At 44.7% G+C, this 27,438-nt stretch overlaps 1 protein-coding gene across 2 annotated transcripts in view; it reads right to left on the minus strand.

The window, feature by feature from the left end:
* Positions 1 to 27,438, minus strand: part of NPAS2 (neuronal PAS domain protein 2) — a 175,712-nt gene that overhangs the window by 74,712 nt on the left and 73,562 nt on the right. For both annotated transcript variants that reach the window (XM_025354429.1, XM_025354430.1), the window contains exon 2: positions 18,609 to 18,662. In XM_025354429.1, coding sequence (XP_025210214.1) covers positions 18,609 to 18,662 — 54 coding nt within the window. The remainder of the gene's footprint in view (positions 1 to 18,608; positions 18,663 to 27,438) is intronic.

Here is a 27,438-nt window from a genome sequence, read left to right on the forward strand (position 1 = left end):
AGCTTGTTTCCATCCACCTCCGGCTGGGACACACTGTGGTGCCCACTGGAAACCGGTCGCTGTCAGCTGGTTCCACTGCTCTCAGGCAAGAGAAAGAAAATGAGCCTGGAATGACCTTATTCCCAAAAAGAGGGTCCTCTCGGCAGGCCCTGAGACCACCACACACAGACACTGGGACGAAGGTTTTGAAAGACACCCCAACAACCAAGCTTTGGTTTTTGGTTTTTGAGAGAGAGTCTCACTCTTGTTGCCCAGGCTGGAGTGTAGTACTGAGATCTCAGCTCACTACAACCTCCGCCTCCCAGTTCAAGCAATTCTCCTGCCGCAACCTCCCGAGTAGCTGGGATTACAGGCACGTGCCACCACACCCGGCTAATTTTTGTATTTTTTAGGAGAGATGGGGTTTCACCATGTTGACCAGGCTGGTCTCAAACTCCTGACCTCAGGTGATCCACCAGCCGTGGTCTCCAAATGTGCTGGGATTACAGGCATGAAGCACCATGCCTGGCCAGGCTTTGGGGATTTAAGGCATTTTTTAAATTCAATAAAATTCATCCATTTTAAGTGCATAGTTTGGTGTATTAATTGGGTGACTACCACCAAAATCAAGATAAACAACAGTTCCCTCTTCCTAAACAGGTTTCTCCTGTGTCTTTGTGATTGACCCGCCCACCCCCAGCCACAGCCACAGGCAACCACTGATCTGCGGGTAGTTTCACCTGGTCTAGAATTTAACCGCCCTGGAATCAGAGTATACAGTCTTTTACTTTGATTTAGCATGACGTTTTTGAGATGCATCGTGTTGCTACACATATTAACATCCCATTCCTTTTTCCTGCTGACTAGTATTCCTGTGTATGAATATGCCACAACATCTGGTTCATTTCCAGCTTGGAGGTAATAAGAATAATGCCATTCTGAATACTCAGGTACAGATCTTTGTATAGATAGAGGCATTCATTTCTCTTGGGTGAATACAGAGGCATGGAATTGCTGGGTCATCTGGTAAGCGTATGTTTAACCTGATAATACAAGGCTGCACAAAGCTGGCTACACTGTCTTTGCTTTTCCATCAGCAATGTATGAAAGTCCCGGTTGCTGCAATCCCTGTCAACATTTGGTGTTATGAGTGGGTTTTTTTTTTTTTTTTAACTTTAGCCATTGAAATGTTATGGTTTGGATCTGCATTTTTCTGGTAACGAGTGATGTTGGACATCTTTTTACATGCTTAATGGCCATTTATGTATCTTATTTTGTGAAGCATTTGTTCAAACCTTCTGCCTATTTTCCAATTGGGTTGTTTGTTATCTTCTTATTAAGAGAGAGAGAGAAATAATAAAAGATGAGAGAGAGAGCGAGAATAAGAGAGAGAGAAAGAGACAATAAGAGAGAGAGAGAATAAGAGAAAGAGAGAGAATAAGAGAGAGCAAGAGAGAGACCAAGGGAGGGAGGAAGGGAAGGTATGTGTGTGTTTTAAATATACATGGATGTTGACTTTTGAATGCAGGGCCTTCTGTTATCTGTTCTGAAGCGTCCATCATCGGGCATCTTGGGAGTTTGGGTCGGGTTACACAGGTAACATTTGCTGGGCACTTACTATGTATGTAACGGGCACCATGTTAAGAGTTTTACATCCATTCATTCCTTCAATCCTCATGGCAACCCTTTAAGGCAGGTACTATTGCATTTCCATTCCAAGGGGAAGGAGCGCGGCACTGAGAGGCCGTGTAACTCACCAACATCACAGGTCTGGGAAGTGGTGGCACAGGCTGCCCAGGGCCCACACTGTGAGGCTGTGCACCCTCCTGCCACTTCCTACAGCTCCCTCCAAATCACTGTGGCATGATCTGTTATGGACCTATGGACCCAGTGTTCTGGGAACACAGAACTGAGAGTGACTAATTCTGGCTGCTTGAGTTTATAGCACAAAAACTAAGCACACCATGCAGAGAAACAGTGCCACACACTAACAGGAGGCTGGTGTTTGCGTTCCCTCTTGGGGAAGATACTGCAGGAAATCAAGGGAAGACTGTGACCCTCACTTCCGCTCCTAGGAGGAGCGGCCTCTCCCACTGCGGTGGTCACCTGTGGTGTCAGGATTTCTGTTCACCAAATATTTCCAGTTTGTCTTCTAGACACAGTAGGATTGCGCTTCCCTGCCCCTTCGCTCGGCCAAGAACATGTAGGCACAAGTGCCATGTGTCGGTTCCCAGGGAGAAGCATGAAGAGTCAGTGCAAAATCTGCCTCATTCCTTTTTCCAGTCACCTCCCTTGGTGATGGGAGGTGAAGCCTCTCTCAGCCTGGGTCCTTGGGTGAGGACACTTTACAGCAAGGGCCCAGCAGCTGTGTGATGAGCACATCAGCTTTAATGAGATTTGGGGATTGTGTGCCACACAGCACAACTAGCCTATCTGGATACACATAGTAGGGGATTGAGGCAGAAGGGCCCCCATGGGTGGAACTCAAACATCTATTTATTAAATGCAATACAGACAGACCTCCAGGGAAGTGGGGGACAGGTTACCTTCCAGGACCCGTAATAACGGTACATGTTTATGGGGTACAATGAGATGTTTAGATGTATATATACACAACATGGAATGATTGAATTAAGCTAATTACCATATCTGTCACTTCACTTATTTGTGGTGAGACATCTGACATTTACTCTCCTTGCAATTTTGAAATATACAACACTGTATGTTGTTATTAACTATAGTCACCCTGCTGTGCAACAGACTTCAAAACCTGATTCCTCCTGTCTAACCGAAGCTTTTTACCCTTTGACTAACATCTCCCCACTCCCTCCCCCTTTGACAGGGCCTCTTCCACTTCTGACTTGAGGGTTCTCTGGACCAGGGCAATGAGAGACAGGAAGAATATCCTTTGTTCTATATTCTCTGATTTGCACCTTCTGTGCACAAGGCGCTCCATCAAGCAATATGGAGGAGGCACCAGTAAAGAGGTCTTGGCCCTCAGCTAAAAGCAGCTCAGTGTCTAGAGGAAGAGACTGAACTCACTCCTCAGAAGCTGGTACAGGGTGTGCAATACACTACCGCCCGGTGAGAAGTTCCAACGAATTGTCAAGGGTGCTCACCAAGGAGGGAGCCCAGCCACAGAGTCCCCAGAGGCAAGCATATGAGATAGCTTCGAGAGGTGCATGGTTAGGAGTGGAGAGGACAGCCCAGGGGAAAACCAGGTGGTCAAGTCTGGCAGCAGAGTCGGGCTCAACTGGAGAAGGAAAGGATAGGGTGGGGAGGCAGGGGGAGGCTGATGGCACAGCCGTGAATGGCAGACCAAGCAAACCTGGTCTGAGCTTTTGGATGAGTGGGGAAAGGGAAAGGAAATGAAATGAGTCCTCAGAAGAGGATGAGGAACCCAACTTAATGGGAAGTGAGTAGAGACAGGAAGGGTCCAGCAGGTTCCTCCACCCCAAAGCACAGCACTGCACTGCTGCTCCCCGGCGACCACAGCAGGGGATGCAGGGAAAGAGCCAAGTGAGGTTCAGTCAAATTTCATTAGTCTCGAAAAAGTGACGCTGATGCTGGATGCTTTAAAACGTTTGTTTTTTGTTTTTCCTTAAAATTAACACACAGCGAGCCTTTTTCTTCAGGGGCACGGTTCTATGCGTTTTAGCGCATGTATAAATGTGTGGAACAGTCATCACCATCAAGACACGAGACAGCTCTCTACAAAACTCTCTCATGCCCTCCACTCCCCAAAAACCCTGGCCAGCTCTCCTCTCTTCTCCATCCCTATGCTCTCTTTTCGAGAATGTCATAAAAGTATAATCCTAGAGCATGTAACCTTCTGAGCCTGGTTGCTTCTACCCAGCATAATGCCTTTGAGATTTATCCAACTTGGGTCTGTCAATACCGTGTGCCTTCTCGTTGGTGAGTAGTTTTCTACTGTGTGGGTGTTCCACAGCCAGTTTATGCATTCACCCATTGAAGAAATTTGGATTGTTTCCAGTTTGGGTAATTATGAATAGAGCTGCTATGCCCATTGGTGTACAGGTTTTTCAGTGAATGTGTTTGTATTTTTCTGAAGAACCCAGGACTAGAACATCTGGGTCATATGGAAACTATATGTTTATAAGAAACGACCAAACTGTTTTCCAGAGTGGCCATGCCATTCTACCTCTCTACCAGCAATGTAGGAATGATCCAGTGTTCTACAACCTTAAAGGGAATTAATACTATCAGTACTTTATATTTTAGCTAATCTAAGAAAGTTGAGGTGGTACATTATTAGCGGCTTAATTTGCATGTCTCTAATGGCTAATGGCAGTGGACATCTTTTCACTTTTTTGACATCTGTAGACCCTCTTTGAGGAAGCATCTGTTCATATCTTTTGCCCATTTTAAAATTGGGTTGTCTACTTCCTTACTATTGAGTTTTGAGAGTTGCTTGTATTTTCTGGACACAAGTCTTTTGTCAGATATGTGATTTGTCAGTATTTTCTACCCAACTATTGCTTGCTTTTTCATTCTCTTAATAGTAACTTACAGAGTGAGTTTTTAATTTTGATGAGGTCCAGGTTAACAGTTTTTTCTCTTATGAGTTGTACTTTTGGGGTTAGGTCTAGGAACTCTTTGTCTAACCTTATAGACTACAAAGACTATCTCCTATCTTTGTTTCTTATGATTTTATAGTTTTATGTATTTTACATTTAGATTTATAATCTATTTTAAGTATTGATTTTTATTTCATGAATAGATGTTGCATTTTGCCAAAGTCTTTTTCTGCATCAATTGATATAATCATGTGATTTTTCTTTTATAACTTCATAACATAGTGGATTACATTGATTTTTGAATTCTGAATAGCCTTGCATTTCCTAGATAAGCTCCACTTGATCATAATTTTAAAAATATATGTATATATAGTTGGAAATAGTTTGCTAATGTTTTGTTGAGAAATTCTGTATCTACACTTATGAAAAATGCTGTTCTGCAGATTTCCTTTCTCATACTGTCTTTGGGTAATGCTGGTATCATAAAATAAATTGGAAAGTACTTCCTCATCTTCAACTTTCTGGAAGACTGTGAACAGAACTGGTGACATTTCTTCTTTTAATGTTTGGCAGAATTCACCAGTGAAATCATCTGGGTCTGGAGATTTCCTGTTCAGGTTTTCAAATACAAGTTCAATTTCTTAGTTATAGGACTCTAGGTTTTCTCTTTCATCTTTTGTGAGTTTGGTAGTTGTGGTTTTTAAGTAATTGGCCCATCTCATCTAAGTGGTTGGATTTTATGTGGATCTAATTGTTCATAGTATTTCTTTATGGCCCTTTGAATTTCTCAGAATATCTAATGATACCCCTTCTTATTCCTGCTATTGATAAATTGTGCCTTTTTCAATCCCTTGACAGACTTACCAATTTTATTGACTTTATATTATTTTTATTATTTTTTTTAGATGGAGTTTCGCTCTTGTCACCCAGGATGAAGTGCAATGGCATGATCTCGGCTCGTTGCAACCTCAACCTCCCAGGTTCAAGCGATTCTCCTGCCTCAGCCTACCAAGTAGTTGGAATTACAGGCGCCTGCCACCACGCCTAATTTTTGTATTTTTAGTAGAGACGGGGTTTCAGCATGGTGGTCAGGCTGGTCTTGAACTCCTGACCTCAAGTGATCCCCCAATCTCGGCCTCCCAAACTGCTGGGATTACAGGCATGAGCCACTATGCCCGGCCAATCTTTTAAAAAGCCACCTTGAATTCTAAACAGTTTAAGTGATTTAACTTTTTGGACTAATTTGGCTCAATATCCAATATTCAATTAATTCAGTCTCACAGTTAAAATATTAGTGTATGTCAACACAGACTATAGAAGGTCACTAAAACTCTATATATTTAAAAAAAAAAAAAAAGCCACCTTTTAGTTTAGTTGATTTTTCTGTATTGTTTTTCTGTTTTTAATTTTATTACTTTCTGTGTTTATATCTAATTTCCATCTTTCTTGCTGTGAGTTTATCTTACTTTTCTGTTTCTAGTTTCTTAGGGTAGAAGGTTACTTGTTGATTTGAGACCTTTCCTTTTTTTCTAATATGAGCATTTAATGTTGCAAGTTTCCCTCTAAGCATTGCTTTAGCGGCAACCCACTAATTTTGAAATGTTATATGTTCATTTCTATTCAAGTAAAATATTTTCTAATATCGTTGAGACTTTCTCTTTGACCCATGGATTACTACAAAGTTCGTTGTTTAATTTCCAAGATGTGGAGATATTTTTCCTGCTATCTTTCTGTTTCTACTTTTTCATCTGAATTTATTTACATTTGTTTTATGAAGCAAGGTTTGGTCTACCTTGGTAAATGTTCAATATGTACTTGAAAATATGTGTATTCTGCTATTGTTGAGTGGAATGTTGTACAAATACTAATCAGATTCTGTTGGCTGATGGTATTTTTCAATTCTTCTATATCCTTGCTGAAGTTTACTCTACTAGTTCTATTCCTAAGAGGAGCATATTAAAGACTCATCTAACTTCTTCAGGTTGTGCTTCATGTACTTTGAAGCTTTGTTTTTAGGTGTATACATATTAGAATTGTTATCTGTTCTTGGCGAATTGATCCTTTATCATTATGTAATGTCACTCTTTATTCCTAGTAAATTTCATTGCTCTGAAATCTATTTCATTTAATATTAATAGAACCATTCTGGCTTTCTTTAATTAGTGTTTATGTGGTATATCATTTTCCATAGTTTTACTTTTACCCTCTATCTATACCATCATATTTGAGTTGACTGTCTTGCGGACAGCATATATTTAGGTATTTAGTTATTGAAAAAAAAATCATTGCAACAAAATCTGTTTTTTAGTTGGCATATTTAGACAATTTGTATTTAATGTAATCACTGATATGCTTGGATTTATATCTTCTGTTTTAACATGTTTTCTGTTTGTTCATTCTTTGTTTGGGTTATTTCTCCTTTCCTGATTTCTTTTGGATTATTTAAACATTTTTTAGTATTCCATTTTAATTTATCTATTTCTTTGCCCTCTATATTTCTTTGTATGACTTTTAGTAATAATTTTAGGGATTGTAATATATAAACTTGTCTTTTCAAAGTCCACGTAGAATATTTTATTATTTCAAATGGAATCTAGAAACTTTTCTCTATACAGCCCCCTCTACCTTCCCCCCCTTTTTTATGCAGCAATTGTCTTATGTGCTGTCTATACATACACTGAATACCCTATCAGATTATGCTGTTTTTGTCAAATATTTGCCATTTCTGTTATTCTTCCTTTATTCTTCCTATTCCAAGTTTCTATTTAGTGTCATTTTCTTTCTGCTGAAAAAACCTTTAGTAACTCTCTCAGAGCAGGTCTCTGGACAGGAAGTTTTCATTCATTTGAGAATATCTTCATTTTACCTTCATTCCTGAAGGATATTTTCACTGCATGTAGAATTCTGGATTAATAGCTCTTTTCTTTCAACATTTAAAAAATATTGTACTCCTATCAGAAGGCTTCCCTGGTTTCTGATGAGAAATCCATAGTGCTACTAAAATATGTTCCACATGGCCAGTCTTAGACCTTGGGTGGTGGTCTATTCTGAAGTTCAGACCTGAGGGTCTACGGTATGCTGCTTAAGATCAGATCCATGCAGATTCAGCTCAGGGATCAGCGCAGAAACTCACAACCAACTTTACAGAGTCACTTTCCTGAGCACCTCCCTCTCTGAAATCTGCCCAGTACCTTCTGGTTCCCAGGCTCCCTTTCTGTTCCATTGGCCAGAAAGCTGGCTCTATTTATCCTGCCCTGCCTCATACTACCTACATCTGCGCTTTCATCTGGGGCCAAGCAGTAGGAAGATAGACAGCAAGGGGGAAGAAAGCAGCAGGGTTTCATCCCACCCTCTTGGAAGTGTAGCTGCTCTGTCTGGAGAGAGGTTCCCTGCCCTCTGCATAAAAGTTTTCATGTGGATTCTGATTGTCATTGCTGCTCCTGCTGTGCTGCTGTTGGAGGATTGCTTCCAGGATGCAAGGAAATAGAGAAAAAACAAAAAAGGACAGATTTAACCTTGCACAATCTGAGCATTAGGAGACCTTGTTCCTGCTCCTTAAGCCAGTACTAGAGCTCTTGGTCCTCTCTGTCAGCAGAGGCCCACTTCTGGGTGTGGGGCATTGCGTCTATGCTAGGAGATATTACAGGGGAAAAAATGGTGAACTCGCTGCTGGTTTGGTAGTGCTTCCCCAATCTGCACCCTACTATTTACTCTTCAGGGTCCTCAAATAGCTGTTTCATGAATTCTGCTCAGGCTTTACAGCTGCATTCATTGTAATGGACAGGACAGAGTAGGCTAACTCCATCTTACCAAGATCCAAAACTCTTGTGTATCTTTTCATATATTTTTTAGTGAGTTTCTAAAAGACCCATAGGAATCAAAGGGTGGGAACACAGAATATAAAAGCCTGGTGGCAGGGGCTGTTAATAAGATCCTTTTGCAGAAAAGCATATGGGGTGAGCTGGACTATAATTATAAGAGGCTCTTGAAGAAACATATTTCTGGGTAGTTCTTGCAGAACAAAGAGAATGACAGATGAACTGGGCAGGCCCTTCTTCCCTTGGTATTAGTGTATCACTCTGGAATGAGCTAACATTAAAAAAGCATCAAAAGGAATCCGCCATTGCACATCAACACGGAGTTTTACTAACCCAATAAAACTACTGTCCTATGCTTCCCTACCCTCTGAGAGGAGATGTGCGCCTCAGGCGTAGCTCTCCAGAACTCTGGGATTCCGGAGGAGGGTTGTACTTGCAGCTCAGGATCCAAGTGAGTCCTAGCACAGTAGCCCCACACTCTTACAAAGGGGCTGTGTCTATGGTATTTCAGGAGGGCCGAAGGAAGGAGAGTCACCACATAGTGCAAGGCAGGAGAGGGCCATGGTTCCAAGGCAAAGCGCCACGCACACACCCACACCCACACCCCTCGGGTTTCTCCCACAGGTGGAACCTTGGAGGCCCTTCTCTGAGAGGATTTTGTAAGACAGACGCATATTATATACACCATACTCAACGCTTCTCTCCCCTCCTTCTTGGTGAACAGATGACACAGGTGTGCACACTAAGTGTGCAAGACTGGACTTCACACCCAGCTGCCCAAGAGGCATGACTGTGGCTGGGATGGGGATCAGGTCCTTCTGAGGGGCCTGTGGCACAGAGGAGGAAGGAAGATGCTCATTTCCCATCCTGCTGGGCGAGGCCCTGTGCCAAGAATAGTTTGAGCATGCAGGTGAATGTCAACGTGCACCCCCAAGTTTGTGTCCTTGGCCCTCTCTCTTCCTTAAACTCACAAGAACATGCATAGTGGTCCAGGTGCATTTTATACATCACCAAAAGTCCTAAGTCCTACGTTTCCCTTGGGAAAAAATTAAAAACCATTGAACTGGAATTCCTCATCTTTGAGCTGGATCAGGAATGAGGATAAAAAGCAGTAAAAAGAGAAAAGAGGGGGGAAAAAAACTACCATTCCTAGCAGGCTCTTCCTTTAATCCATTTCAAGTGTGGACTGCTCTGGCTGGCAATATCTTCAGCTTATGCATCTCTGGCATCCACTGGGAAACTATCCATAACATCTACGAGGCTTCCCTGCTACTAGGATGCTTTTCCTGGTGCCTCTTCCCAAGGGTGCCATCTTTTAAACTGGCTCCACTAAGTCTAGTTCTGTTAACTGAGTTAACAGAGACATCCTGATGGGGGAATACAGAAGATGCTCTCCGAATCAAACACAGTTGATCAAATGGAGTGAAAGTTCATAAATTAAATGCTTTCCAATCGAGTTGGAAAGCTATGTTCAGAACTGCTGAAGGAAGCACCAGCAGGCTGCCTTGCTGCCAAAAAGAGCTGGTGTATGAATAAGAGGTACAGTAGTAGCTATGCAAACAGATGTGCAGTTCTCTGAAGAGTGACTTCTTGTCCTTGGAGGGTCTCTATGGTGAGGAGCTAAAAGCATTCTATGAGGCATCCTATTTTCATGTTCCCAGTTCCGACCACGAGATAAAGAGTGGTGGAGGGAACAGGAGAATCCAGACGATTTGGCTTGGCTGAGATGAGCATTAGACAGGCTTCAGAAGATGTGAGTTCTCATCCTCGTTCTGCATCTAAGCCAGGAGAGAGTAAGCAAGGCACTCCCAACCCCACAGACCTCAGTTTCCTCTTAAAAAATAGTGAGGACATTGATATGGTGATTCTGACATACAGCATTTTAAATTCTCGGAAGCTCTCTTATCAAAAGATGGGTTCTAATTCTCCTTCCCTTGAATATAGGCTGGCTTTGGCTATTGGCTCCTAATGAATAGATAGCAGCAGCAGTGACAATGTTTGACTTCCAAAGCCAGGGACTAAGAGGAGATGGAGCTTCCCCATGACACTCGCCCTTGAATGCAACCACGTGTTGTGAGGAAGCCATATCTCCATAGGGAAAGCTACTTTTAGTGGATGTGCTGGTTGAAAGCCAACATCAACCAAAGGTGTAGGAGTGAGCGCATCTTCAGAGGGTTCTACCCACCATCTTTGAGCTACTCTGGCTGATACCACCTGGAACAAAACAGGCACTCCTCGCCAAGCCCTATCCTAGTTAAAGATCCATAAGCAAAATGAATGCCATTGCTTTAATCCCTCACACTTTGGCGTGGTTTGTTACATAGCAACAGAAACCCAGAATAGTTCATGCCTAAACCAAAGACTCACTGATACCCAGGTTCCTTCTAGATGGGGAAATCTGGCGTATCTTACCTGGGGTCACTAGCTCTGCATTATAGGATGGGACAGGAACTGAAAAGGGTGAGTTTATAAAACTCAAATCCGAGTTTTATAAACGGAGCAAACTGAACCTTTCTAGAAGGCATATCAGGACTAGGCCTTATCCTTCTTTTGTAGTCTCCACAGTGCCTAAGACTGAGATTGTAGAAGGAACACAAATTTCTGGTAGAACTGAAATATACCAAATAGGTGCTCACAGTTTTAAGAGGCAACTGCAGCATGTGATGCTCAGTGAAGACAGTGCTGTCCATAAAAGGTGAACTTTTCTAAAGAATACATTAGAGCTGGTCATCCACATTAACAAAGAGCATCTGTGAACATTCCTATTAAAACAGAATGGAAGCCGGGCGCTGTGGCTCACGCCTGTAATTCCAGCACTCTGGGAGGCCAAGGCTGGTGGATCACTTGAGGCCAGGAGTTTGAGACCAGCCTGGCCAACATGGTGAAACCCCATCTCTACTAAAAATACAAAAATTAGCCAGGCATGGTGGTGCATGCCTATAATCCCAGCTACTCGGAAGGCTGAGGCAGGAGGATGGCTTGAACCCGGGAGGTAGAGGTTGCAGTGAGCCGACATCGTGCCACTGCACCACACTACAGCCTGGGCAACAGAGCTAGACTCTGCCTCAAAAAAAAAGAAAAAAAAAAAAGAAATTGAATGGAAAAGTATGAAAAAGGCTGATAGGGAATATGCTATAATATTAACAGTGGCTATCTCCAGGTGCTCTGATTATAAATGATCTCTGTGGCTGGGCAGGAGAATCGCTTGAACCCGGGCAACGGAGGTTGCAGTGAGCCATGATTGCGCCACTGCACTCTAGCCTGGACAACAAGAACAAAACTCCATCTCGATAAATAAATAAATAAATAAATAAATAAATAAATAATAAATAATCTTTGCTTGCATCTTTAAACATTTCAGAATTTTTCAAATGTTGTTTTGGAACTTTTTATGTATAAGAAAATGTAAAATTATAATGGGAATACAGCTGACATATCTATTGCCTGAGATAGTGTTGGTCAATGGGTCTTCTGTGGAAAATCATGAAGAATTACTCGAAGAAAGGGGAAGGACCATGCCAGAGGAGGTTATTTCCTTGCTGCTATGTTTTTATTTTTCAAGATAATTTTTTAAATGCAGGATTGTATGATTTTTGGTTATTTGCTCATTGCAGTCTTAGCACCTTTAATGTGCTGAGAAGCCCTGAAATTCTCCACAAGGGAGAAACAGTAAACATACACTCCACAATTACTTTGGGGGCATTTCCTGGGATTAATATTCTCCAGAATATATTTTGGGTAACGTTGGCATAAAACAAGGTCCATCTAAGGTCAGTGCAGTCCCCCTCCTGTGCCCAGGCTTAGAGCCTGGAGACAGGTGCACAATTCCTCACTTCCATAACCCAGGCAGCATCCCTGCACACTGAGGCCACGGGGTTTGGAGGCATCACTGGGCTCAGAATCTCAAGAAGTTTGGTGTAAGAAGAAGACATGAGGCTGGGCATGGTGGCTCACGCCTGTAATCCCAACAGTTTGGGAGGCTGAGGCAGGTGGAACACTTGAGGTCAGGAGTTCAAGACCAGCCTGGCCAACATGGTGAAACCCAACTCTACTACAAATACAAAATTAGCCAGACATGGTGGCGGGTGCCTGTAATCCCAGCTACTTGGGAGGCCGTGGCAGGAGAATCACTTGAACCCAGGAGGCAGAGGTTGCAGTGAGCCGAGATCACACCATTGCACTCCAGCCTGGGCAACGGAGTGAGAGTCTCTGTCTCAAAAGAAAAAGAGAAAAAAAAAAAGATGTCATCTGGCTATGTGGGGAGAAAAGTCACCCCAGCAGGGCGGGCTGATGCTATCCTCATCTCATGGAGAACTTGGGGAACTATTGCAGAGACTTAGCAAAGCATCTGGGGGTGACTGAGAGCAGCTGAGGCTGTCTATTCTCCCGAGAAGCAACGGAACAGCTTTACTCTTAACCACAGTTAGCAGAAAGTGTCTGGGCCCAAATGGGAAGCTGGCCTAATTTCATAGTGACTCTTAGTTAACGGTAACACAGGCACCGTTTAATTGGAACATGATAGTTAGGAACTTGTCACCAAAATTCTAAAAAGAAACGTTTAGCCTTTTCTAAAGAAAGGCAGCATTTTCAAGTGGTGCATTCCTGATCATCTCTTTTCAATTTAAAATTTACTGAAATTATTGAAAAGGCTTCAGTAAACTGCCTTTTGCCTCAGATGCCCCCAGAGAGGTTCTGGATCTCCTTGAGCAAAGACATTTCCAAGTTTCTAAGCCTGCCAGGCACCACGCTTCTCTGACAACTCCTCTGAGCCAATCAAAGAATGCTAGCAGGGTAAAAGCCAAAAGCCCCCAGCAGAGGGAGGCCCCTTTTCCATTCCACCGTTTACTGGGCCACAGGAAGAATTAGCATTCTGCCTGCAAGTACAGTTCTACTTTCCCCTTTGTTTTGAGAACAGAATCACTCATCTGGAAATTACAAGGTAATATACACGAATCGCATGTCCTATTACCTCCTGCATTCTCGCGATGCCATTCTCGCGATGCCTGCTGCTGCCTTAACCATCAAACAAAACAAAGAGGAAGCCTCAGAGATGTGTTACTGCCATTTTTTTCCCCCGTGTGGGAGCTTATGATGATGTAAGTAAAACCCTATCCAAAGCCTATGGAAGGAAATCACAGCAAAATTAGCATGACAGGCTCCAGCTGGGAGCATCAGCCCACTGTCCAATGCTGAGGGCCCGGGGTTCTCACTGCACTGTGCCTGCATGCAGGGGCACTCTGCAAGTGTGCACGGGGCTGGAGTCCTCCACAGGGGCTACAGCCTTTCTGGGCAGAGCTTTGCTTTCAGACCCACGGAATTTATGTCCAAAGAAATGGTACAAATGAAATGAGAACAGTCTCTCTTCTTTGCCATATTCCTCTCCCTGAAAGAGCAACTGGCTGAAAGGGTTGAGCTTACAAATTTCGATCACCATCCTGTCTTGGCCTAAAACAGACTCTGCAGCAAGTGTTTTCTTTTTCTTCTTTACGCTTATTTTCATGAATGCATCTCTAACTCACCTGACAGCGCTCTGAGGGCGGGATAATGCTATGTATCCTCATCTGTAGCATCCACTTGCTCACCACATCACTTAGTTAACAGACACAGATGGGATGGTCTCAGCCATTCATTGGTCCATGTCATTAAACGACCCTATCCTTTTCCTCTACCCTGGGGGACCAGAAGAAATAACCAAACGTTCTAAAATATCTGCTTCTGCAAAATGGCATGCGCAGGCTTCTTGTTTGCTGTGTTTGAACTCTTTCCTCTCATCTGAACCACTTTGTTGACATTGAGACTAAGAATTAGAGTCAAAGAATCATAAAATTGTTCAGTTGATGCTTCAGAACCAGCTCTTTATTAAGAGCCCCAAGAATCAGTGAATCTGGCCTGACATTCTCGATTCTCACAAACAAAGGCAGCAGAGCCATAAACTCACCTTCTACTCTCCCTCTCTCAACCAAAGGTATAGGACTACGGAAACCACCTCACAGCTGACTGGAGAGAGGAGGTCATGGACCCATTTAACACTGGATTAAAGGAAGAGGTGAATATGAAGCAGTTTCTTCTTAGCCAACAGGTGCTCATTTCCGTCAAGAAATGGAGTAACTTTGCAATACTGCAAAGTTAGATAACTGCTCTCTTTGGAAAGCAAGAATTCCTATCAGAACTTACTGTCTTTACCCCTTGGGAAGGTGGTGACTCAAAAGGAGTGGCTTCAAAAGGAGTGACATTCCACAGAATGTCATAGACGCTGTTAGGAGCCCAGACTTTAGAAACAGATGCGCGCACTTGAATCCCTGCCTGCCGCCGACTGGCTGTGCGATCCCGGAGCCTCAGGTTTCTCAACTGTAAAATGGGGCTAAGAATAACCTAGTTTATGAGGAGGTGTTGTAAGGCTTGCAGAATGACTGCATGTAAAATGCTCCAGGCAGGCTGTGAGTGCTTTGCAAATTTTAGCTTTCCCTATCAGCACTGGGTACTGCACTGTGCCAGCGGGTTAGACGCAGCTGCATTTAATTTCTGCAATGAGTAGCTACTATTATCACCCCACTTGACAGAAGAAGAAACTGAGGCTAAGAGAGATTTAGTGACTTGCCCAAGGACAGACAGTAAACAGTGGCAAGAGTCAAAGCCAGGCCTGTCTGATTCTAACCATGTGCACTTCCTGCTACCCCACACTGCTTCCTGGGTGACCATACATGCACGTGCACACATACACACACACACCCTACAATACTCTTTCACAGCAGAATTAGAAAGACATGCTTGTAACTGGAACACAAAAAAAGCTGTGAACTTCATTATCTAGGGATTACAAATATCTCTCAATCAAGCTGTTTTCTTCTTGAGTACAAGGACTATATTTTTGCATCTTCCCTAAAGAATAGAGCACTCAGTTCTGAACACACAATAGACACTCCGTTAATACTCTCTGGGTTTACACGGAAATTCACGGAAGAAAGTGGAACTGTGTCCTTGTTTGGAATACTTGATCAAACAACCCAAATATACCATGAATTCCCTAAAGCATCGAAAGCCTTGCCTAACACAAAGCATGTTTTCTGGAGACAATGAGAGTTTTGATCTCAAGCTAAACATTTCTAATCTCATCAAAAATAGTGGGTGAGTGAAAACAATTCATGCCAGGCCTCCAGGTGGGATTAGGGGAAGGGCCTCCCATGTTACTGCTATAAAAACTACTTTGAAAAGAACACAATCTTAGGGGTGTGTGTGTGTGTGTGTGTGTGTTCCCAAGTGTTAGGAGGGGTACTGCATCCTTGCTATTTCTGGGTACCACCAAATGTTCTAAACCCCTTTTTCCATCTGAGGACAAGGGAGGAGTGTGGGCCCCAGCCTCACTACACAGGTCTCTGTGCAAAGATTTCCAAGCAGAGAAGTTTTGGGGTGGGGGAGGTATGCTAATGGCCCAAAGCAAATGGGGAGGGGAATGAATGAAAAGAAACTGCATACAAACTGATTTATTTCTAGGAACTTTTAGCCCAGATTTTTTTGGCATGTCTATATTTGCTGATTTCTGCGTATGGTAGAGCCTAAACATGCATTTTTATCTCTTCCTGATTTAGAGGTAAGCAGTGCAGGAGAGAAGCAGGGATAAGACTAGAAGGGGTTTGGAGGGTGATATTAAAGATGACGACAGCAAAAGTAAAACTCCTATGGTCTCCTTAGTCACGCTAGAATACAACTCTCTGTCTAGTCAGCCAGGTAGATTGGGTTTGGTCTTATATGAAGAGCCTCTTGTGGTCTGGGGATAAGAATAGAGTCTAGGCCGGGCGCGGTGGCTCAAGCCTGTAATCCCAGCACTTTGGGAGGCCGAGACGGGCGGATCACGAGGTCAGGAGATCGAGACCATCCTGGCGAACACCGTGAAACCCCGTCTCTACTAAAAAATACAAAAAACTAGCCGGGCGAGGTGGCGGGCGCCTGTAGTCCCAGCTACTCGGGAGGCTGAGGCAGGAGAATGGCGTAAACCTGGGAGGCGGAGCTTGCAGTGAGCTGAGATCCGGCCACTGCACTCCAGTCCGGGCTACAGAGCGAGACTCCGTCTCAAAAAAAAAAAAAAAAAAAAAAGAATAGAGTCTAAGCTCAAAGAAGTCTGTATTGAAGTTCTCTTTCTGCCACTTCCTAGAACTTTCTGATCTCTGACAACGCACTCAACCTTGTTGAATTTTAGTCTTCTCACCTGTAAAATGGGAATAAGAATGACACACACTTCAAAGGAATGTTGAGAAGATAAAATGAGATGATGCACATAAGAGGACTTAGCTCAGTACTGTGGGCACCCAGAGAATGCTGGCTACCACTGCTGTTCTCTCCATCATTTCTAGTAAGAATGCCCTGCGCCTGAACCCAGGAGGGGGAGGTTGCAGTGAGCCAAGATCATGCCACTACACTCCAGCCTGGGCAACAGAGTGAGACTCCATCACGCACAAAAAAGATTGCCCTGTAAATGTACTATTGCAAAGTGTGCTGCATATTCACACACATGTAACGATGAATACTTAAAAAGTGCTACTCAGTGTATTTTGTAGCTAATTTCCAAAATAACCAGTGAGGAAAGCAGGACAGACATTATGACCCTTGTGTTTGCAGGTGAGAAAACAGAGGCTTTGAGGGATGAGGGGTCAGTTGGAATTCATCAGCTAGCACAGGGAAGGCCAGGAATGCAGCTCACATCTGTCTTCAGTGCTGCATCCATAGCTACGCTGGAGGAAACCAAAACACCCCAGAGGGAGGAATTCTACTCTGGTCTGATCTAGTCTATTCATCTGTTGCTTGGGACCCAAGTGGATTTTGCAACCCTTGTAGGTTGTGACCTACAGTTTGCAAAGCACCTGGGTCCCAATGCCAAGTGAAGGGCCCGTCACTTCAGCGGGGGAGTTCTTTGTACTGATGCTGGTGTGAATTTTTATTGCAGAAATTTTCAAACATATGCAAAAGTAGAGATAAGAGTACTATGAGTTCCCAGTGCCGATCTCCCAGATTCCTGAGATGAAGGCTGTTCTGCCTATACCTGTGGCCATCTCCTCTGCTCCCTGATTTTTTAAAGGGAATATTGGGGGAGTTTAAAACAATCCAGACTCCCCCTGTGCCTTGCAGGCTCAGGTCTGGCAGGTCTGGGGGTGGCCGGGGATTTGTGGTTCTCATGGCTGCCTCTCTAGGTGACATGGAAGGACAGCTACCCTGCAGCCACAGAGCTGGGTGGTACCTGGGGGCACTACCATTTGCAGGTGACAAGCAAGTAGTGGGTTCTGTGAAGGGAAGTGGGCAAACCCTTTAGCTCTGCAGGCTCATGAGGCTGTCACAGAGAATGGAGAGCCCTGCCGCACACAAGTGGTGGCAGAGGCAGAAAGGGGTGAGATCACAGTGAGGAGGCTGGTCCAGTGAGGCTGCAATGAAGGGTGTCTCCAGAGAGGGTGTCCCCTGCTGCCGAGGCTCTGTGGCTGGGCCTCCACCCGAATGGCCTGCAGTGAGCCACTGAGGAGCTTCCTGCTCACGGTTTTTTCCCCAGAGCATGGCACAGTAACTGCTGACTCAGGTGAATCGTGTGAAACTGATGACATTCGACTGTTCCTGACCCGCTCCACGTCACCGTTAGGATTCCACCGCGTATCGAGTAGGCATTCAATACATGTCCAATGAAGGAATCAACATAGACAGGTTATCAGTGGCTCTCACGTGCCAGCTGCCAAGTTCATATTTCTAGTTGACCCAACCACAGTGCAAGGTGTCTATGACATCTCCAATCTACAGCTGAGGAAACTGAGCTAATCTACGTACACAAAAGTGCTTAGCACAGTGCTGGGTGATGACTGCGTGCTCACTGTGTGGCAATGATCATGATTATTATCCAAAGCCAGACAGAGCTCCGGCGACTGAGTTAGGACTTGAATCCAGGCCCGCTGGACTCCAGTCAGCCTGCCTTGTCCAGCAGTGTCTGTCCTGGAAAAGCAGTAACCAGAAGCCCTGAAAGATGACTAGTGTCAACAGGGGTACAAGGGAGCATGACAAAAACCCAGACCACTCAGCAAGTCCTAGACAATGTGTCATTTCACACTGAGGGGCAGGGCTGAGCGAGCGGTCTAGAAGGCTTCTCACGGAGCACTGCAGTATGTCATGGAGACAGTGTGTCCTGTAGCTGCCTGTCTTGCTGGTGGCCTCACCTGCACAGAGTGAAAGCCGGCGAGATTCTGCCAGGCAGACCCTTGAGGCTCAGAGGGCTCTACTGAGGAGGGGGACGGCTGCATCTTACCTCTTGGCTCTGTCTTTCTCATCTTCATCCATGAGATTTTCTATGCAGTTTTTCCTGTAAAAAAAAAAAAAAATTAATTAAAAAGAATGGATAATTACCGTCTGCTTCTAGATCTTTCTTAAAAGTCTTTCAGGTTGTCATCATTTCGGTCTTAGCCCAGCGGTTCTCAAACTTGTTGGTCCTGGCACCCCTTTACACTCTCAAAATGGACTGAGGTCTCCAAAGCACTCCTGTGTATGTGGGTTAAGGCTGAGAAATGTTTAAATGCACAGGCACTCATTTCATCGGGCATCGGAGCAATGAAGTCATCAGATGTCAAGCAACTTCTGGAAGAGTCAGAACACTCATGTTGTGTACACTCATGAGACAAGGAGAGCTCTTTTAAAAGGAGAAATAACGAGTTAATTATATTTTGAAAAAATGTCTTGACCTCAAGGACCCCAAGGGTCTCCAGACCACACTTTGAGAACTGCTGTCCAGACTTGCTCAGTGAAGCAGCATCTGTTCCTCTCAAGCCTTAGGTCACACGCACCTCCCAGTGGCCGCCTGGGATCCGTTAGTGATGCCACAGCAGGCATTGTTCACTCCTGCTTGCAGGACCCCAGTAGCCTATGACATCCTGAAGGAGAGGGTTTGTTTATCTGTCCATTCAAACCACACAAGCTCCTCTGACAGGCGGCCTGGAAGAATCAGCCCCAAAGGAGTGTCATCCGCAGTTCCTCCCTTAGGGCATTTACTCTCCTTGAGACAGCGAAGGTGCACAAATGTGAAAGATTAAGTAACAATCCGGGAATGTTCTTCCTCACCGCCTGAGCCTCTATTCTCCCAGGCCACTGGCTTGATGCGTCTCAGGCCCACAGACCCAGCTTCCCCTCCTACCACACACAGGCCTGGGTTCCCTCCACCCCTCAGAGCTGCACAGCCCTGGTTCCTTTCTTCATTCACACGTTTCCCAGAGCCCCACCTGTCTGGGGTGCGCCCCCAAGCAGAACCATTCTCAGGGAGCTCGTGAGGTCAATGCCAGCTGTGGGAGGCTGAAGGCTGCGGTGGCTGGGAGGGCAAAGTGTGGTCGAGGTAAAGGTGGGGACCATGGAGAAGGTGAATCACCATTGCCCACACGCTTCTCTGCTCAACACACAGGGTCCTCAGTCGGAACTCCCAAACCCACACTTCGCAAATGCACCACCAAGTACTCTTGAAATGTGAAGTTTCAGATAAAAGTTTTCAATGGAGTCAATCAATCTTTCTCTGAGCTCATTGAGCTTTATGATTTTGGTCACCTACATACACAAACATGGGTCTGAGCCAAAGCAAAGATGAATTCTGCAGCCACAGCCCCTGTTTACAAAATGCCCATGCACTCAACAGCAGGCGTATTCCACCATGGACTAGCAAGAAATGCTGCTTAGAAGTTAAAGCCTGTATCACAGTTCAGTCAGCGTTAACACATCTGCAAACAGGCCTGTGCTTAATGTTTTCCAGATGGAATCTGTTCAAAATTTTATGTCAATTCATCGAATGATGCCCTACCCCAAGCCTGTGCTTCCAAGGAGAATGGTGGCTGACCAAAGCCCCGGCTGCGCTGTGTTCTTTACCAGGGTCCCCTGGACAGAGCTTGTCCACAGGAGGGCTAGCTGCTGCTCCTCAGTCCACTCTCCTGAGCTCCTGGGATCCTGTTTGGATGACCAGGGTTGCTGAGTCATAAACTAAACATCTAAAAATGACTAACGGCTATTCTTTATCAACCACATCTTCTGTGATTTGTATGTTTATCCTGCAGACATTTCCTGAATCTACAAAACCTGGATGCTCTACACCCATTTCCTGTTCTTCAGCATCCCTCTCATTTCCCTGTCCCGTTCCTCTCACTTGACCCCTGGCTAAGCCACTCAGCTGAGCTGCACCCAGTGTGAGAGGGCCCCTAAGCTGAGTTCTCACTGCACCTGCCACAAAGGCTCCGTGCTGATATTTTTACTATTTTATCACCTCTGCTGTCTACCATGTTATTTTTTAACTTAAAAAATTGCGATGAAATCCACCTCACAAATTTACTGTCTTAACCCCTGCTGAGTGCACAGCTCAGTGGCATTAAGCACACTCATACTGTTTTGCAACCATCGCCACCATCCATTCCAAATCTCTTTGACCTTGCAAAGCATAAGCTATCCATGAAACAAGAAGTCCCCATTCCCCTCTCACTCCAGGCTTGGCAACTGCCCTTCTACTTTCTGTCTCTATAAATTTGACTATTCCAGGTCCGTCATGAAGGTGGAACCAGACAGTATTTGGCTTATTTCACACAGCATAATGTCCTCAGGGTTCATCCATGTCACTGCATGGGTCAAAATCTCCTTCCTTTTTAAGGCCGAGTGATATCCCATTGCATACGGAAATGCAGTGTTTTGCTTGCCCGTTCATATGTCCGTGGACATGGGCTACCTCCACCTCGGCTGCTGTGAGCGTGGGTGTCCATCCTCCCTTGCGTTTTAGAGTCATCCTTTTACTTAATAATAGGATCTGGAAACAGCTTGAAGGCAAACAAGGAACAGGATGGAAGGGAAGAAAAGAAGTCCTCTGAGATCAGGTTAAAGGAATCACAGAGAAGTCTGGGGGTGACAATGACTCTTCTCAGCCATATAGTTTTCAGTGAGAAGGATTTTGAGCAGCTATTTTTTTTTTCTTTTGATCACAGAGTGCCAGAAAACAGAAAAGGAGCTTAAATGAAAGCAGAGGAGATTTTGTTTGGAGCTGAGACATAATGGTTGAGGTGATTAACCCCCAGAGTGAACAATGGAGGGATGCCGTACAGCCTTTACCCCAGATAACCATGTGTCCTACGTGGCGTAGACAGTCACGAGGTGTGTGAATCAGGGTCCCCGTAGGAAAGCAGACGGCAGGTGGGAGCCTCTGAGGAGCGTTGATTTACAGGGGGGGCTCTTTGTAAAGGTGTGGGTGGGGAGTAGGGAACCAAGAGGGACAGTGTGGTTACCTGAGGTGGGGAACGGCAGAGCTGTGAATACCTCTGAGGGGAAGGGACAAGAGGGAAATCATTTCCCAAACCTGGAAGGAGTGTGTCCCATAGGAGGTGGCCTTCAGTGAAGGGACAAGAAGGGAGCCAAGGGAATAAACACCTCACTCTCATTCTCCACCCACCCTCTGATCTCCTGCTGCATCTCCTTTAGCCATGTCCACAGGATCCTCCGCACAGGGGAGCCTCAGGGAAGTGAGAAGGGAACACGCCCGGTAATATTCATCTCTCGGGGCTCTTCCAGTTCTGGGTTTCTTGGGTTTTCCTAGAACACAAACTCTCAGGAGTCTTTTTAAGCTTTGTAACATCCCCTCAAATTTGAAATCCAGGCATCTGCACCTAGCAACTGACCACACAAGAAATAATAATCAACAATAACAATAATTACGGGAGCCTGATGAAAAGAGAGGCTGAGAGGGGTTCCCAGGACAACCTGAGCAACAAAATAGGTGACAACCATATTGATCATAGCCTGTGCAACAAACTACTCATGAGTCTTATTTGTTTTATCGTTCCCCACCTCAGGTAACCACTCTGTCCCTCTTGGTTCCCTACTCTCCACCCACACCTTTACAAAGAGCCCCCAAATAAATAAACAAATGGGGAGGTAGGAGGAGGGAGGGAGACAGCTTCCTCTTACAGAAGATTCCAATTAATAAATGCAGAAGAACAATGGCAATAGAAAATCGCCATCATGCCCCATGCCTGTAATCCCACCCCTTAGGGAGGGAGAGTGGGGAGGATAGCCTGAGCCCAGGAGTCTGAGACCTGTCTGGGCAATATAGTGAGACACTGTTCTCCACAAAAAGGAAAAAGAAGAGAAGGGGAGGGAATGGGAGGGGAGGGGGGAGGAGGGGGAATGGGAGGGGAGGGGGGAGGAGGGGGAGGGGAGGGGGGAGGAGGGGGAGGGGAGGGGGGAGGGGAGGGGGGAGGAGGGGGGAGGGGAGGGGAGGGGAGAAGGAAGAGAAGAGAAGAGAAGAGGAAAGAAAGGAAAAGAAAAGAAAGAAAAGAAAATCACCATCAGCATACCATAGTAATCATTGTTGCAGGCAAGATCCACCGATGGATGCTAAAATTAATGGGAAAAAGCTTGGGGAGAAACAGGATATTTGCAGAGTTTCAAAGTATTGCTCTCAAGATATTTATTAATTACAAAAGAAAAACAATTTACAGGGAAGAAGGTTGGCAGACACCACTTTCACCTACTGGTCAGCATTAACATCACCAGTGTTAAGTCACATAGAAGTCTCTGTGGAAATAAGCACTCATTCCTCTTGGGTGTGTATATCTAGGAGTGTCATTCTTAGAACACACGGTAGCTGTATGCTTACTTTATTAAAAACTGCCAAGCTGTTTTCCAAAGTGAGTGTACAATTTTATATTTGCACTAATAGTGTACAAGGAGTTCCAGTGGCTCCATTCTAACATTTAATATTGTCTTAATTTTAGTAATTTACGTGGGTGTGTTACGAGATCTCATTGGGATTTGCGTTTCCCTGAAGACTAATGATGCAGAGCACTTTTCACTGGCTATTTAGATATCTTCTTTGGTAAGATGTCTGATTCTTTTGCCTACTTAAAAAAAATTGGACTGTTAGTCTTCATCATACTGATCATAGAAGTTTATCTCTTCTGGGTACAAGTACTTTGTCAGAAAATATGTATTGTGAACATTTTCTCCCAGGCTGTGGGTGGCCTTGGTTGCTTTTTGGATGGTGTCTTGTGATGAGCAGTTTTAAATTTTGGTAAAGTCTAATTGATCAACTTTTTATTTTATGGTTAATGATTTTTGTATTCTAAAATACGTTTGCCACCTCAATGTTGTGAAGAATTATCCTATGTTTTCCGCTAGAAACTTCATCACATAGCTTTCACATTTTGATCCACAGTCCTTTGCAAGTTAAATTTTATGTGTGTGTTGGACAGGGCTCAGACATTATTCACCACCTCCCACCCCCACCACGCCCCCAATATGGACATCCCTGTTCCTCCAGAATAGTTTGTTAAAAAGGCATTTATTCCCCTGTTGAATTGCATTAGCACTTTCATCAAATAGTGTGTGGTCTTATGTGCATTATTTATGGACTATATTTAGCTTCATTTATCCTATGTGTTTCAACTCTGCAGGACACAGAGTCAGGATGTCTGCGGAGTGAAGACACATAAGATAAACTTATTAAAAAATAAACTTCATTTTTAAGAACAACTTTAGATTTACAGAAAATGCAAACAGAGTAGAGAAAGTCCCCTTATCCCCACACCCAGCTTCCTGTTACTAACATTTGACATTGGTATGGCACATTTGTCACAATTAATGAACCAATACTGATACATTATTAAGAAAAGTCCAGGCTGGGTGCCAGTGGCTCACACCTGTAATCCCAGCACTTTGGGAAGCCAAGGCGGGTGGATCATCTGAGGTCAGGAGTTTGAAACCAGCCTGGGAAACATGGTGAAACCCTATCTCTACTAAAAGTACAAAAATCAGCCCATGTGATGGTGCATGCCTGTAATCCCAGCTGCTCGGGAGGCTGAGGCAGGAGAATCGCTTGAGCCTGAGACGCAGAGGTTGCAGTGAACTGTGATCACGCCACTGCACTCCAGCCTGGGCGGCAGAGCCAGACTCTGTCTCAAAAAAAAAAGTCCATAAGTTTTAGACAAACTTGCGCTCAGATTTCCTCAGTTTTTACGTAACGTCTTTTTTTCCACTCTAGCACTCCATCCAGGACACCACAGCACGCTTTGTCAGCATATCTCCTCGGACTCCCCTTGGCTCTGTGAGTTTCTCAGGCTTTCCTTGTTTTTGAAGACTTGACAATTTTGAGGAGTATCTGTAGAATGTTCTTCAGTTTGGGTTTGTCTGATGTTTTTCTCAAAGTCAGGCTCAGAATACAGGTTTCTGAGAAGACGGCCCAGGAAGTAAAGTATCCTCCTTATCACATCATGCCGTCAACATGGCTTGTCACTGTGGATGCCAGCCTTGGCCACCTGGCTGAGGTGGCGATAAACTCACTCATAAGACGTATGTTAGTTACATTTACATGTAATGTGTACAAGGTGTTTTCCTTCAACTTTCAGATCTTTTTTATTTTTTAGGTGAAGAATGTCTAAATTTAAAGTGGTAGATTCCGTTATTAAGCTGAAAAATTTACATGATTTTCCCTGTACTTTTGGACTTAGATATATAATGACTGAACCTTTTATCAGATTAACAATTGGAGTCATTGCTTTACATTTAGAGGCCCTTCATCTGGAAACACATCGAGCATTTCATTTGAAAATATAACTGCTCTGTTGTTCAAACAAACTTAATTCTATGTTTCCCAATTCCACCACACCCTTTGTCTATTGTTATGGCAGTACCACATTATCTTAACTCCTAAAGTTGTGCAGTCATTACTGACATAAATGTAGGGTCGGCTTTCCAACTTTGTTCTTATTCAAGTTTGCCTTGGCCTTTCTAGGTCTTTGCACAGCCACATAAATTTTAGAATTAGCTTGTCAATTTCTATAGAAATACCTGATGCAGCTGGGTGCAGTGGCTCATGCCTGTAATATCATTGCTTTGGGAGGCTGGGGCAGGAGGATTGCTTGGGGGCAGGAGGATTGCTTGAGGCCAGGAGTTGCCTGGACAACATAGCAAGATCCCATCTCTACAAAAAAGTAAAAATTAGCTGGTCATGGTGGTGCATACCTGTGGTCCTACCTACTTGGGAGGATGAGGCAAGAACACTGCTTGAGCCTGGAGTTCAAGATTACAGTGAGCACCAGCCTAAACAACAGCATGAAATCCTGTTCCTCAAAAATAAAAAGAAAAAAAGAAAAAAAAAAGGTTTGATAGCTTGATGAGATTTTGATTGAGAATGAATTGAATTTGGGGATCAATTTTGGGAAAACTGACAACAATGTGCAGGTCTCTGATCCATGCACCATGTGTACTATCTCCTTCTATTTGCCTCTCCTCTTGGACTCTGTGATGAGGCAGGAGAATGTATTTGCCAAAGCACAAATGTGCCATCTGCATATGATATACGGTGATTCAACAGATACTCCCTGAGTGCCTGCACAAGGGGGAACACACTGTGAGCAAAGCTGGTACTCTCATGGTGCTTACACGAGGTGGGGGATGCATGTGTCAGGGGAGTTGGGGAAAACTGCAAGCAAGCAAATAAGTAAACACAGAGCCTGTTCTTTGGTTATCACTGCAGTGCAGGAAAAGGTGAATCCTGGGTGGGACGGGGTTCGGGGAGTCTTGCTCTGATGTTTTAAGGAGCCTTGGAAGACCTCCTTGATGAGATGCTATGTGAGCTGTGACCTGAAGGGAATGTGGGAGTCAGCAGTGAGGGTGCCTCCCCCAGACAGCAAGGAATGCGAGGAGCAGCCAGAGGCCAGCCCAGGGATGGCGTTGGTGAGGGGAGGTGGAGCCAGGGGTCAAGGGGCATTGTGGCTTTAGCTCTATGTGAGATGGGAAGGCAGTGGAGGTTCTGAACATGAGTGACAGACACCTATCTCAGAGGACAGCGCTGAAACTTAAATGAAGTTAAGTTTGCAAAGTCTGGCCTGCAGCAGACAGTCAAAAACAGGTTCTCTACTTTGATGGCAAGGATTAGGCAAACTGCATCTTCCCCCATTTCATGATGGTTCGCCCAGCCCTGGTAAGGTTTGGCTGTGTCCTCAGCGAAATCTCATCTTGAATTGTAGTTCCCATAATCCCCACGTGTCCTGGGAGGTCATTGAATCATGGGGGTGGTTACCCTCATGCTATTCTCATGATAGCAGTGAGTGCTCATGAGATCTGATGGTTTTATAAGGGGCTTTTACCCCTTTTGCTCAGCACTTCTCCTTCCTGCCATCATGTGAAGAAGAACGTGTTTGCTTCCCCTTCCACCATGATTGTAAGTTTCCTGTGGCCTCCCCAGCCATGTGAACTGCGGGTCAATTAAACCTCTTTTCTTTATAAAGTACCAGTCTCAGGCAGTCCTTTATAGCAGCATGAGAATGGACTAATACAAGCTCCTTACCCATATTAGGTGCTCAATAAATGCATGAGGAATGAAGAAAAGGAAGGAAGGAAGGAAGGGAGGAAGGGAGGGAGGAAGGAAAGGAAGGACACAGCCAGGGCCAAACCCCTATCTGAATTCCTGTGCCACTACCTGACATTCACTCCCACAAACCTCTCCACGATCACGGTGGCTCCACAGTAATAGTGCTTACAAAGTACATGTGAAGGTACAATTATATCCCAGTGACTAAAATTAAAACAAAAACTTCTGCATGTGCAGGAGCCACTGACTAAAGGGAAAATCCGCTCAGACAGCACTGACAGCCAGGGCTCTTTGGGAAGGCCCAATGGGTCCCTCACCAAACCTTGGCAGCTGCCAAGTTCTGAAAAAACATAATCTCATTTTGTCTCCGTCAGTTCTGTGGGTGGAATGGGCTGGCTATAGTTATCCTCCACTCATAAATCAGGCAGCACCACTCCCCAGCAAGGCTAAGTGGCCTGCCCACAGACACAGGCTTGGGGACAGAGCAGACCCTGGGCTCTGCCTCCTGGCACTGACTCAGGAGGCCTTTCTCCACCCACTGCTGCTCAGAATAGGGGGTTTCCGACTTCAGAGTCAGTCTGATTTAAATCTCCATTCCAACCTACTTGCTCTATGACCTTGAGCAGGCCCCTTAAACCTCATGAGCCCCTGTTCCCCTCATTCCTAACACAATGCAGCTAACACCCACCAGGCAGCGATTGTACAAGGTGCAAACGGGAGGCAGGTCGCAGGTCTGTGTGCAATAAAGGGCCCAGCA

Source organism: Theropithecus gelada, chromosome 13 (genome assembly GCF_003255815.1).
Source record: "Theropithecus gelada isolate Dixy chromosome 13, Tgel_1.0, whole genome shotgun sequence".
Taxonomy (NCBI): Eukaryota; Metazoa; Chordata; class Mammalia; order Primates; family Cercopithecidae; genus Theropithecus; species Theropithecus gelada.